At 53.6% G+C, this 13,048-nt stretch overlaps 1 protein-coding gene across 11 annotated transcripts in view; it reads right to left on the bottom strand.

The window, feature by feature from the left end:
- Nucleotides 1-8,948: 8,948 nt before the first annotated feature.
- The window catches only part of NOL6 (nucleolar protein 6), a 62,235-nt gene continuing 58,135 nt past the window's right edge, over nt 8,949-13,048 (bottom strand). For all 11 annotated transcript variants that reach the window (XM_024252177.3, XM_054519739.2, XM_054519744.2 and 8 more), the window contains 7 exons: nt 12,705-12,857; nt 12,377-12,474; nt 11,534-11,658; nt 11,327-11,416; nt 10,741-10,935; nt 10,526-10,627; nt 8,949-10,311 (listed from right to left, as the gene is read on the bottom strand). In XM_024252177.3, coding sequence (XP_024107945.3) covers nt 10,162-10,311; nt 10,526-10,627; nt 10,741-10,935; nt 11,327-11,416; nt 11,534-11,658; nt 12,377-12,474; nt 12,705-12,857 — 913 coding nt within the window. In that variant the 3' untranslated portion in view covers nt 8,949-10,161. The remainder of the gene's footprint in view (nt 10,312-10,525; nt 10,628-10,740; nt 10,936-11,326; nt 11,417-11,533; nt 11,659-12,376; nt 12,475-12,704; nt 12,858-13,048) is intronic.

Genomic DNA, 13,048 nt, shown 5'->3' with positions numbered 1-13,048 from the left:
GTATGCATGCATGTATGTGTCTATCTATAATCCTGGACTGCAGATCACCATAGAGCATCTTTGCAACCCCCTCCAGTCAATGCAGCTGCATGCCAACGCACATGGTTTAGCTAGCAGAACAAGGGCTGGGTCTCAATGTCCTTGTTCCCCAGCCCCTCCATCAGGGCCCAACCTTCAGGACCATGACTCCGTGAACTCCCACCAAACTCATTCATGTCCATACCTCATGTGTACATGCATGTTGATACATATACATACACATACACGTTGGAGTGGCTAGAGTTGGAGCTGAGAAGATATGGGTAGATCTTCTTGCTTCTTCTTAGTGGATGTGAGAGGACTCTGGCTGGAGGAAGGGGAAGGATGCAGTACTTTCCATAGTCTCCTTATTCCTGTCAGCCCTCCTTGGGTCACCTGGGACAGAAAGGGGTCAGGATCTGAGGATGCCTGTGCAGAAGCACCAGGCTGGCCTGACTGTGGCAGGCAGAAGCCCACTGCTCCATTGTGCGACCCTGGGGGCAGCATTCCCATTGTAGTCAATGTGGTTGGCGCCCCCTAGAGCCAAAGGCGGAAGAAAGCATGGCTCCACAGAGAAGAGACTGAGCTTGGTGAGGCCCCAGCCCTCTGAATCACAGCTTGCCCAGGGTCCTCAGGGCTTCCACTTGTGCTTTGGGAAGGAGAGCCAGGGCTGAGTGCAGGCTGGGAGCCAGCCCTCCCGGGTGCTCTGGGAGGAGACCGATGAGGAGGTTCCCCCTCCTCCCAGGGCATCTTGAGCAAGGCCTGTGTCTCACCTGGGTGGGGGGAGCTGAGCCAGCGAAGGGGCCTGAACAGCCCCATCCACCCCGTGGGAGGCCATGACTTCTTTAAGGTCAGAGCTGGAGGAGTGGGTTCCCAGGCAAGGGAAGGGCTAAGGATGCAAGTCCCAGCCTGCTGGACCAGAGGGGCTGGCTGGGGCCCTTTTAAGGGGTTGGAGTGCCACACCTTTCATTTCCTGACCCCAAACTCTTTCTGTTTGAATGGGAGCAGCCCGAACCAGCAAAGAAAGAGACCTGGGCCTTCCTTGTTGTTAGTGAGTCAGAGGTGGGGGTGGAGACATAGAAAGCTACTCACTCTAGAGTACCCCCAAACCCCCAATCTCTTCCAGATCATTGGAGTGGGGTGGGGGAGGGGCAGAGCAAAGCAGACATGCAGACATATTCTAGTTTAGGAAGCACTTCCTCCCACTTTGCAAAACAGCTCCCAGAAGTGAGTGTATTTTCCCCATTTCACAGATGACAAAACTGAGATTTAGAGAGTAGTCACCTGCTGAGGTCACTCAGCCACTGAGTGCTGATCTGGGATTCAAACCCCACAGGGATGGGGAGGACAGGTAAACAGGGCAGAAGGACTAGGGAGCACAGGGAGAGCAGGGAGCCCGGGCACAGAACCCCATTGAGTCCCTCCATGCTCAATCCTGCTTTCCAGAGTGTGCCCCCACTCTTAGGCCACTGTTGAAAACTGTTCCTGCGTCTAGGCTTCAAGGGTGGGGAGCTGGCTGTGGACTGGAATCAGGAGCGGAGAGCTGAGATGAATCACCCTATTATGAGTGTCCCCAGACTCCTCCTCCTGTGTCAACGCAGCTACTCCCATCTTTAAACGGGTGATCTGGGGGACAGCCCATGAATACAAACTCCCCCAGTCTTGGGCACCTTCAGCCGGATGTCCAGCTGGGCCTTGAGAAGAATCAACCTTTGACCCATATCCTGGGAACTCTGGGTTCACAGCCTGGTGTCCCTGACCTGCCCTCAGCAGCCTTTGAGGGCTTAGGACAGCTAAGGGTCATGTTGAGACAGCAGAGCGATAGGATGGAGGCTTAGACCTAGAGGCTAAGGGTGCAGAGTCCTAGGGACTAGGCTGATGGGGACAAAACTCTCTTGCACACCCAGAATCTGAGCTCCAGGCTTGGCTTGGCTACTGAACAGTAAGGTCACCTAGATGGCTCTCTTCCCCCACCCCCACAGAGTCTCTCTCAGTGTCTTCATCTGTCACCTGGAGGTTTCAGTTGAAGGGGGCCCCCACCTCCCAGTGGGGCCTTTGTAAGAATCAAAGAAGATTGTATGTTTCCGGCTTTGAAAACTGTACTAGGCTGGGCGTGGTGGCTCACACCTGTAATCCCAGCACTTTGGGAGGCCAAGGCGGGCAGATCACGAGGTCAAGAGTTCAAGACCAGCCTGACCAACATAGTGAAACCCCGTCTCTACTAAAAATACAAAAATTAGCTGGGCGTAGTGGCACACGCCTGTAATCCCAGCTACATGGGAGGCTCATGTGTGCATCTCCTTGTGTGCCCCTGTCTGGGCCAGGCTGTGGGTCTGGGTCACGTGTTTATAAAAACCAGAGATAGGAGATGGGCATCTGTTGCGAGGTCCCATGCCAGCCTCAGGGGGAAGGGAGTTAGTGATACGGAGTTGACACAGACCAGTCATCACTGTGACAGGCCTAGGGGCTCTGGAGGGCTCTGGTTCACACCTCAGGATGCCTGGAGCCCCTAGGTTTTCTGATTTCCCATCTCCATCCTCACTGGCAGGAAAGCTTCTGGAACCAGGAGAGGGTTGCTTAAGAGGATGAGGGGTCAGGACAAGAGATGGAGGAGGAAAAGAAAGCTCACAGGTGGCTGGGCACAGTGGCTCACGCCTGTAATCCCAGCACTTTGGGAGGCGGGCAGATCATGAGGTCAAGAGATTGAGATGATCCTGGCCAACATGGTGAAACCCCTTCTCTACTAAAAACAAACAAACAAAAATAGCTGGGCGTGGTGGCGCACGCCTGTAGTCCCAGCTACTCAGGAGGCTGAGGCTGAGGCAGGAAATTGCTTGAACCTGGGAGGCAGAGGTTGCAGTGAGCCGAGATTGCACCACTGCACTCCACCCAGACAACAGAGCGAGACTCCGTCTCAAAAAAAAAAAAAAAAAAAAAAGGAAAAGGAAAAGAAAAAGAAAAAAGAAATTTCAGCCGGGCGCGGTGGCTCATGCCTGTAATTCCGGCACGTTGGGAGGCCGAGGTGGGTGGATCACCTGAGGCTGGGAGTTCAAGACCAGCCTGACCAACATGCAGAAACCCCATCTCTACTAAAAATACAAAATTAGCCGGGTGTGGTGGCACAAGCCTGTGTTCCCAACTACTCAGGAGGCTGAGGCCGGAGAGTCACTTGAACTCGGGAGGCGGAAGTTGCGGTGAGCTGAGATCATGCCATTGCACTCCAGCCTGGGCAACAAGAGTGAAACTCCATCTTAAAAAAAAAAAAAAAAAGAAAAAAAGAAAAGAAACAAAGCTCACAGCCTCCCTAGGTAGCCTAAACTGGCGCCCAGCATTAGCCTGGCCCCTGCAGCCAGGAAGGGCGCATGGAGCATCCTTTGGGCTGGGACAATCAGAGGGCTTACTAGAGGAAGAAACATTTGGCTGGGGATTTTATGGAGGGTTTTCCAGGTGAGAGACTGCAGGGCCAGACTCTAGCAGGGCTGACTGCCTGCCTAGTCAGGACAAGATCAGCAGCAAGGAGGCGAGGAAAGGACCCAGGTAGTGTGGGAAGGGCCTTGGGTTCCATAATGATGGCCAGAAGCTTACCCAGGGCCAAGAGGTATTTGAACGTAGATATTCGTTGAGCCCTGAGGTTCTAAGGAAGCCGTTATAGGGACTGCTGCCGCTGGAGGTGGAGAGAAGGAAGCCGATAAGGCAAAGCCTTGGCCCCACCTCCTGCTTCAACCGAAACATCTTAACCATTTTACGTGAGGGCTCTTTTTTTTTTTTTTTTGAGACTGAGTTTTGCTCTCGTTGCCCAGGCTGGAGTACAATGGCGCGATCTCAGTTCACTGCAACCTCCACCTCCCAGGTTTTCAAGTGATTCTCCTTTTCAAGGCGATTCTCCTGCCTCAGCCTCCCAAGTAGCTGGGATTACAGGCATGCGCCACCACACCCAGCCAATTTTGTATTTTTAGTAGAAACGGGGTTTCACCATGTTGGTCAGGCTGGTCTCAAACTTCTGACCTCAGGTGATCCACCTGCTGTGGCCTCCCAAAGTGCTGGGATTACAGGTGTGAGCCACCGCGCCCAGCCTTACATCAGGGTTCTGAACGAGATTACAATGGACAAATGTGACACCACTAAGAACAGTGGCTAATGGCAGCCCTGAAGGTTTTAAGCAGGGAAGTGACATGGTTTCTATCTACCATTTAGAAGGACCCCTCTAGCTGCTGAGTGGAAGACGGGTTGGAAGAGAGAGACAGAGGCTGGAGGCCTGGGAGGAGGAAGTGAGGCTAGATGGCCGGCAATGGCTGTGGGGAGGGAGAAGGGTTTAGGAGGCAGAATGAGGAGGGCAAGCTGGCAAGCAGCTGAAGAAGTTGAAGGGGGCAGAACTGGGTGGACAGGAACCTCAGGTGGGGACCGAGAGGCCAGTAAGACAATGGTTCTCCAAAAGGCCTGTGGTCTAAGAGCAGGGGGTGCGGGTGAGGGCTGGGGAGGAGGTGGCAGGAGGAGGCTATGCATTTGGCAATGCATTAGGTGGTGGTTGTGCATGAGCCCCAGTACACTCTACCCTCTGGCCAGCCCTGTCTGGTGGCTAATTATAGGGGAGCCACTAGGAACCCACCCCAGGCAAGAGGAGTCAGGGGAAGAATCCAGGGGAGGGAACAGGCTGCAGCAGGAGATTCCAAAGTCAGAATTCAAGAATGACTTCCTGGTCTCGAGACTGGGGGTCAGTGAGAACTAGGCTCCAGAGAGACCCCATAGGTTGGGAGATGGGGGTGGGGGAATTGTGGAAGTTGTGGAGGGAGACTGGGGAAAGGGCAGGATGCCATAATTATTATTTTTTTCTTTTGAGATGGAGTCTTGCTCTGTCACCCAGGCTGGAGTACAGTGATGCAATCTCAGCTCACTGCAACCTCTGCCTCCCAGGTTCAAGCAATTCTTCTGCCTCAGCCTCCTGAGTAGCTGGGATTACACGCGCATGCCACCACACCCGGCTACTTTTTGTATTTTCAGTAGAGACGGGGTTTCACCATATTGGCCAGGCTGCTCTCGAACTCCTGACCTCATGATCTGCCCGCCTCGGCCTCCCAAAGTGCTGGGATTACAGGCGTGAGCCACCGTGCCTGGCCATAACTATCTTTTTCATCCAAACTGTTGGTCATCAAGTGGAACTGGGGCTGTCTGAGTGCTTCCTTGTCCCTTCAGATAGGGCCCAACCTTGGCCTCTTCAGTCCTTGGGAGACCCAAGCCCTGACCTGTGGAGGTTTCCAATCTGGGAGAATAGAGGAGAGCTGGGTCCTGCTTTTGAGCTCCCAGGCCAGGGAACAGAGATTTAGGCTTGAGCTGAAGTTGACCAGAATGCTCATACTCCCTCTCTCCCTGCACAACCCCACTGTCCACATCCTTCACCCTGCTCCTCTGGGCTGCTGATAAAAGCTGCATTCAAAAGCCTTGGGCAGGCCAGGCGCAGTGGCAAATGCCTGTAATCCCAGCACTTTGGGAAGCTGAGGTGGGTGGATCACCTGAGGTCAGGAGTTCAAGACCGGCCTAGGCAACATGGTGAAACCCCACCCCCCGTCTCTACAAAACTACAAAAGTTAGCCAGGCATGATGGCGAGTGTCTGTAATCGCAGCTACTTGGGAGACTGAGGCAGGGGAATCGCTTGAACCTGGGAGGTGGAGGTTACAGTGAGCCGAGATCGGGCCACTGCACCCCAGTCTGGGCATCTCCAAAAAAAAAAAAAAAAAAAACCCTTGGGAAGGAGAGGGGGTTAGGCTGGCAAGTGGCCCAGAACAGGTGAAGCTCCTGGCTTTTCCCTACTCCCCTGCCCCACTGGAGAGGTCTGCAGCTCAGGCCTTTCTAGTCCTTTCTTCCTCCACACTCCACCCCTTGGCCCCAGGAAAGCCAGGTTCAAGCAGGTGGCTTGCCTGGAGCCAGGACACCTAGATTCTCAGTAGCTGTACCCCCCAAGTTCCTGTGTGACCCTAGACAAGTTCCTACACATCTTGGCCTGATATAAACCAGAAAATTATCCTCCCCACTCATTTCTGAAGCAGAAGAGGAAGTCTCCCTCTGGTTTGAAACACCCTTGTTCTTGGTCCTCCTTGGTTCCCTGGGGCAGTGTGAGATGCCTCCTCCTTCTCCCTCTCGGGGTAGATGAGCAGATTGGCCTTTCCTGTGAAGGGTACGGGTGACTCACGTGCCCCAGGCTTCCCCTCGCCCTTATCACTCACCTGGATTAATCTGTGACTCATAAAGCAAGTACCGGATGTTGGGGGGGGTTACATGTAAACTTGGGGAAGGGGGCTGGCTAGCCTAAATCTGACTTAATAGGTCAGGGACTGAGTAGCCCTGAGGATTTCATTGATATAACATGCTATATGGACCCCTTAGGCTTGGGGGTCTTGCTTTTTTCCCCCAAAGTATGGAGCCTGGGCAGAGGAAAATAGGGTCTTCAGCTAACAGGATTCTGGGGTAGAGGGGGTTGTCAGATACCACAGCCAGAAAGGAGGACCCTTGTTGAGTTCACTAAATGAGGCTTAGGTCAGTCAGAACACGGGAAACTCTGTATCCTAGCACTTTGGGAGGCCAAGATGGGAGGATCACTTGAGCCCAGGAATTTGAGACCAGCCTGGGCAACATAGTGAGACCCCCAGTCTCTTAAAAACAAACAAACAAACAAACAAAAACTAGGAAAAGCTTTATTTAAAGCCAGGGGAAGAAAACCAGGGTCCCTGCCTCCGACTTGAGAGCTTTTTCTAACCTGCCCTCTAAAAAACAGGGCAGAGTTCCCCTTTTGCAGCAAACCAGAGCTGGAGGTGAATACCGACACAGACAGACTAGTGCATACAGACGCGTGCACGTGCACCACACACAGAACAGACAAATCATGCCATACTTAAGATCCACTCTGTCTCTGTCCTCCTGTGAAGTTAAAGGCAGAGACCCACCAAGGCAGGTACATCCATGAGGATGCTTAACCATTATCCTGTGTACACTTGCTCACACATAAGGCTTCCTGCTAGCCTTTTCTCCTTCCCTTCCCCTGGGGTTCCAGCTCCTGACTGCCCATCTCCAACCTCCCCTGCCCTGGCCCCTCAGCTAAAGCCTGAGCACCTCCCTACTCTGGAGCTGGGGCCTCTGTGGCTAGACAAGAGTCATCCTGGGCTGGGGCAAAGGAGCCTAGGGCAGTCATCTTGAACACTAGCTTGCTCACCTGTTTTCCAGAGAAACCCTGAGGAAAACAGGTTAGAGCTGCAACTGTGAGGGACTGAAATTAGGGCCGGGCACAGTGGTTCACACCTGTAATTCCAACACTTTGGGAGGCTGAGGTGGGTGGATCACCTGAGGTCAGGAGTTCGGGACCAGCCTGGCCAACATGGCAAAACTCCGTCTCTACTAAAAATACAAAAAATCAGCAGGACGTGGTGGCAGGCACCTATAATCACAGCTACTCGGGAGGCTGAGGCAGGAGAATCGATTGAACCTGGGAGGCGGAGGTTGCAGTGAGCCAAGACCATGCCATTGCACTCCAGCCTGGGCAAGAGTGAAACTCAGTCTCAAAAAAAAAAAAAAGAAAGAAAGAAAGAAATTGGACCCAGGGCTTCCTGCCTACCCACCTTCCCAGTGGAACTGGAGCAGGGAGAACAGTAAGGTATGGTGCAGTGCCTTAGGGTTCTAAATTCTCAGCCCTCTTTCCTTGCCACACTGGGCAATGGTCAGCTGACAAAGCCATTACCATGCCTATTCTATGGGTTGGAAGACTGAGCCCAGCAAAGGTAAGTGATTTGCACAGGGCCACATGAGGTGGCAGGGCCAGGGCTCATTTCCCATTGGGACTGGTAACTGCATCTCTTAGAGCCACCTGCTATAGTCCTGCCTGGGGGCAGATTCCACCCCCTCCCCCATGGGGATAATCAAGAGCTGGGTTTGTGAAGGGCCTGAAGCTACAGGCAACTGATCTGGGGATGAAACAGGTGATCTGCCACACCTGCAAAATTAAAGGCAGAGACCCGCCAAGGCAGGCACATCCATGAGGATGCTTAACCATTATCCTGTGTGCACTTGCTCACACATAAGGCTTCCTGCTAGGCTTCCAGCAACCCCTGGCCCTCCCAGGAGCCCATGGAGGGACTGTGGACAAATAGCCCAAGGGACCAAGGGAGGCAAGAGGAAAAGCCAAGGGTGACCATGGACCACGGGGCTCCACAAGGGATGGGATTACATTTCACTCCCGGAAAATAAAGCCTGGCACGTTGATGCTTGAAGCTCAAGAATGAATAGCAGAGGGAGAGATGTGGACTCCAGCTCACACAGCCAGCCAATTTATTCTCTCCCTATTCTAATTTCAACCCTGGGCTGAGGTGCTCCATGGCAGTGACAGCAGAGGCAAGCAGTGATTCACAAAGACCAACAGTTGAGACAGAACTGGAGGCCAGAGTTCTCACATGCAGCTTCTCATCTTGAGGACGGAGCTTGCTAGCCAGGCATCAAAGTTCCTCACACAACGGGCCCCTGCGCTGAGCCTGTTCTCTCACTCAGAAAATGAAGGTAAATAAAAGTACCTACTCCATACGGCTCGTATGACTGTACGACAAGTTTCCGCACATAAGATACGGATACCACCACCTAACCCCGCCTGGCACCTATTAAGCACTCAATAAACGTCAACTCTATAATCTCTTAGGCTTTCTCTTTCACCGTCACCACCCACTTGTTGCACGCAGAGTTCACAAATGGATTCCCTTTACTCTGCAATCTTCCAGTGGGCTTCTCTGCCCTCCATCTGCCTGTGCTGGATGGCCCCTGAGCAAAGCACTGTAATAGGTGCTGGGAAGGACACGAAGAAGTCTATGTTCAAACATGTTCCTTGCCCTCAAGGAGTTTAAGGAAACCAGGTTAAAATTATGTGAAAGGGGCAGACAGGCCAGGAATACGGGGGAAATTAAGCAACTTAACTTTTTATTTAAAAGAGATGGGGTCTCTCTGTTGCCCAGATTGGTCTAGAACTTCTGAGCTCAAGTGATTCTCCTGACTCCCTAAGTGTTGGGATTACAAGCATGAGCCACCGCGCCCAGCTGCAATTGAATTTTAAATCAGAGTTCAAAACAATAGAATTTATACCACTGTGTGTGCCTGCCAAGCAAACTGAACAGACAGTAACTGCTCTAATAGTTCAGAGGAGGGAAAGATCACCTCAGGCTGGGGGCGAGGGACGGGCTTAAGGAGGGGCACTATTTGAGCTGGGTCTGGAAAAATAGCCAGAATTACAGGAAGCAGAGAGGCTGCCAGAAAGGGGGTGTAGACCAGACTGAAAGGAGGCAGCATTCTCCTCCTTGGGCCCTGGGAGCTCCTGGGGAACAAGACTTGAGTCTCCCCCATCTCTGCAACCCCACTGCAGGTACATAGTAGTGGCAGTTTGTGACATGAACGGGCAAACAGCCAGGGCAGATGCAGCGAATGGGTAGCCCCCAGTGCTTTTTGCACCTCTCCAAGACTGGGTGACTACCAGTCCCCCGACCCCTTCACCTACCCAATCCTTTCCTGTCCTCGGTTCTTTTCCACTGTCTCCACCCTGGGAAGTGGCATCAACACAGGAGGGCATTGTGCTCCCTCAATGTGGTCTATTCATACACATATAGCCCCTTTCCACTGCTCAGTGTCGGTGATGTGACTCCTAGAGGGCCACATTTTCTCTGGGTCCCATCTAAAGGCCTGACGCTGCAGTGAAGGGCATGCTAAGTCTAGGCACAGGTCCTGGGAGTAGGAAAGAGACAGAGCCTCTCCCAGGCACACATCCCCTTCTCTGTTTCTGGAAGAAGACTAAGAAAGGAGTGGGAAATCGCGGGGAGGTCCAGGCCCAGGGCGAATAGGTGGATGGATCTCCTGGGTTCAGTTCCTTCTCTGAGCTGGCTCCCACTCCTCTTCTGGGATGGTCAGGCCCAGGAGACTACACGGGCCACCATGCCCCTGCCCCAATGCTGGAGCATCAGAGAGAAAGTTGGGGCTGGGTTTTGTTGGAGATGATTCAGCATGTTCAGCCAGCAGGCCCTCCATGGAGGATTCATGTCCAACGAGGGTGGAGGTCATCCTACTGACATCTTGCTCTAGAGGTCCAATGTCCTGCTGTCCATCTACAGCTTGCTCCAGAGCTGGGATCACACAGTCCACCTCTCACTTCGGGCCTCCACAGTCTGCACCAGGCCTTCACCCAGCACAGCAAAGTCCTCCAGGATTGCTTCTACATTGGGCACCATTACTAGCTCCCCACCTCGAGACATCACCATGCGACCCTTTGTGCTGGAGGCCTGGGGAAATCAGAGATGTGGGTTGAGTGTCACAATGGCACACCCAGAGACACCAAGCTGGGTACAGAGTGGGGGTGGTGGGGATAGAAACACAAGCCCATACACTCCGCACCTAACACGGGTTTGCCCATAGGACAGACTACACACAGACATGCATGCCCACACGGAACCACGTGCACACACTCAGGAACACAGCTGTCACCAGCCAGCACACCTTGAAGGGCTGGGGCTGGAAGCTGGTGGGCTTCCAGAGGACACCAATCACCTCTCCACCATGCTGGTCATAGAAGAAAAGGGCCAGATCCCCAAAGGCCTCCTAGAAAGGGACAGAACAGAGAAGATTATAAGCAGGCATTTAACAGCTCCTCCACAGCCTCAGCTTCACCTGGAAGTCCCCTTCCCAGGGTCATTCAGCTGTTTAGGACCAACCCTGAGCTGTGTCAGATAGAGCTGAGGAGGATCATAGCCCAGCACGGGCATCAGGGATGAGGGCCCCGGCTGGCTGAGCAGGCCCCGGCAGAAGGAGGCAGCTGGTGAGTCCACAGCCTGGCGGTGCCGTGGGATATGGCGAGGAGACAGGCGAATCAGCACATCGTAAATGTCCAAGGGCGGCCGGAACACTGTCTAAGGAAGTGGAGAAGGAAGGGTCAGCAGGACCCCCTTGACTGAGGAACTGGACCACAAACCTCTCCACACGCCCACCTTGGTTTCCTCCTTCCCTTTCATCTGACCACCCTCCATGGGCCCACCTGCCCATTTGAAGACTGAAGCACCAAGACCCACAGAGGAAACAGCTGTTGCATAGCCCAGCAGGAGGAGCACAGGCTAGAAACAGGAGACCCAGATGGAACCCAGGTTCCCCAGGCTCTGCCACCCCAGGCACCACAGCAGCTTCAACACCTCCTCTGTTCAGTCTCACCAAACAGGTGGACCTGGTCTGTGAGATCCCTGAATGCTGAACTTCCAAAGACAGAATCCCCAGAGGCCCTGGAGTCACTGCTGGTCAGAAGCTTACCCTGATGTCCCCAGGTCCCCAGGGATCCATGAGCTGCTTCTCTAACATGGGCAGGGCTTCAGCTGCCAGAATCACAAGCTGCTGCAGGATCTGCGGGGTACAGACACATCAGACTGGAACTGACAGTGGGTCTCTCCCAGGTCAGGCTGGGCCTGCTTTTTCCGTGGGAAGGAAACCACACATTAGGGGGCAGGTATGGGGTTGAACCTGGGCTGAGGGTCCATTCTGTGTCCACACAGAGTTTTTGCGGTCTTGGGGGGTAACAATGACCATGACGGGGAGCTGTGCCCGAGCTGCCAGGAAGCCACTGCGGATCTCCACCTGCTCCTCCACTAGAGACAAGAATGGGTCCTGGGTCAGCCTGCCCCTCCCTGTAAGACACTCTCTACTCCCCCAGGTCCTCCTACGGTGCCCCCAACAGCTGCTCATCACAGGTATTTTTCAACACTCCCCCCCCACCAAGTGGCAAAGGTGATGAAAGGGACATCGCATTTGCCTCAGCTGGGTGGGGCATTAATCTCCCAACCTCAGCCCAGAGGCAGAATTTTCCACTGCTTGGCACCCCCAGTCTGGTTTCCCGGCCTACACAAGCTGAGTCTTGCCCCTGGCCCCCTCCCACCATGGGCTTCCACACACCTGGGGAATTAGGAACCTGACACCCTGCTCTCTGCAGAGACCGAGTGCCTCATGTTACAACCAGAAATCACCACTCCCACCCCCACCAAGAGGTCTGAGTATCTGTGCTACACTTCCTAGCTCCGTGCCCTAATACTTCTTAGCTGGTATTCAGGATCCCCCTTCTATTCTCCTCTTCCTTCCACAGCCCCCCGCCAGGTAGCTTGCTTACCACCCTATCATTCTGTCTCTGACAATTAAGAGCAAACCATGTCATAATGGTCAGGCTGTTCACCTGGACCTCTTCTTCATGTCAGGCTTAGACTTCTGGGGCTGGGGAGGCACAGAGAAAACCTAACACTGCCAGGGAAACCCTTGCCTGCAATCCATAAAGAGCTGTTCTTCCAGCAGTCTGACCCCTGTTCTACCACTTACCAGTGAGCTCATTATTGAGGTTGACAATGAGGGGGTTGTTCTTCCAATCAAACGTTGATACCAAGAAAAGGAATCGAAGGAAACCAACCTGGGGGGAACTAAAGGGCTGGAGTAAGCAAAGAATCCAGGGCCCAGCCACATATCCCCAGGCTTCCCTCAGGCTATGGAGCTCAGACCCCCTGGTGTGGATTGGCAGGGCAGGGCATCTTAGAACCCCTTCTGCCACTTGCTCAACCACCCATTCCCATGTAGACTTAGGGTGCAGCACGAAGGATGATAGCTGGCCGCAAGGAAACTTCTCAGCTAGGGAAAAAGTGGAGGGAATCACCTCGGAGGGGTGAAGGGCTCAGGGTGCAGGAAAAGGGCAGCGGCCACCAGATCCAGGCTCTCATCAGTGAAACCCTCACCAAGAAGCTGGGCACGCACCCACCGCTTGGCCAGCCGTGCCACACCAGAGAAGGCTGGGTGCTGCTGCTGCAGTCTGCGGAGAACAGGGGAGTGTCAGTGAGACTCAGGGCCCTACTGCCACTGTTCATCCAGCCCCTACCCAAAGCCAGCCTCAGTGATAATAGGTTACATATGTAATTTCATATTCTCTTAACAAATGCACCAAGAAGTTGACCTTAGTGTTATTTCCATTTTACAGATGAGAAATATAGGGACCAAGGAGGA

The sequence above is a fragment of the Pongo abelii genome, chromosome 13 (genome assembly GCF_028885655.2).
Source record: "Pongo abelii isolate AG06213 chromosome 13, NHGRI_mPonAbe1-v2.0_pri, whole genome shotgun sequence".
Classification (NCBI taxonomy): Eukaryota; Metazoa; Chordata; class Mammalia; order Primates; family Hominidae; genus Pongo; species Pongo abelii.
This window is presented reverse-complemented; position numbering and strand designations above follow the sequence as displayed.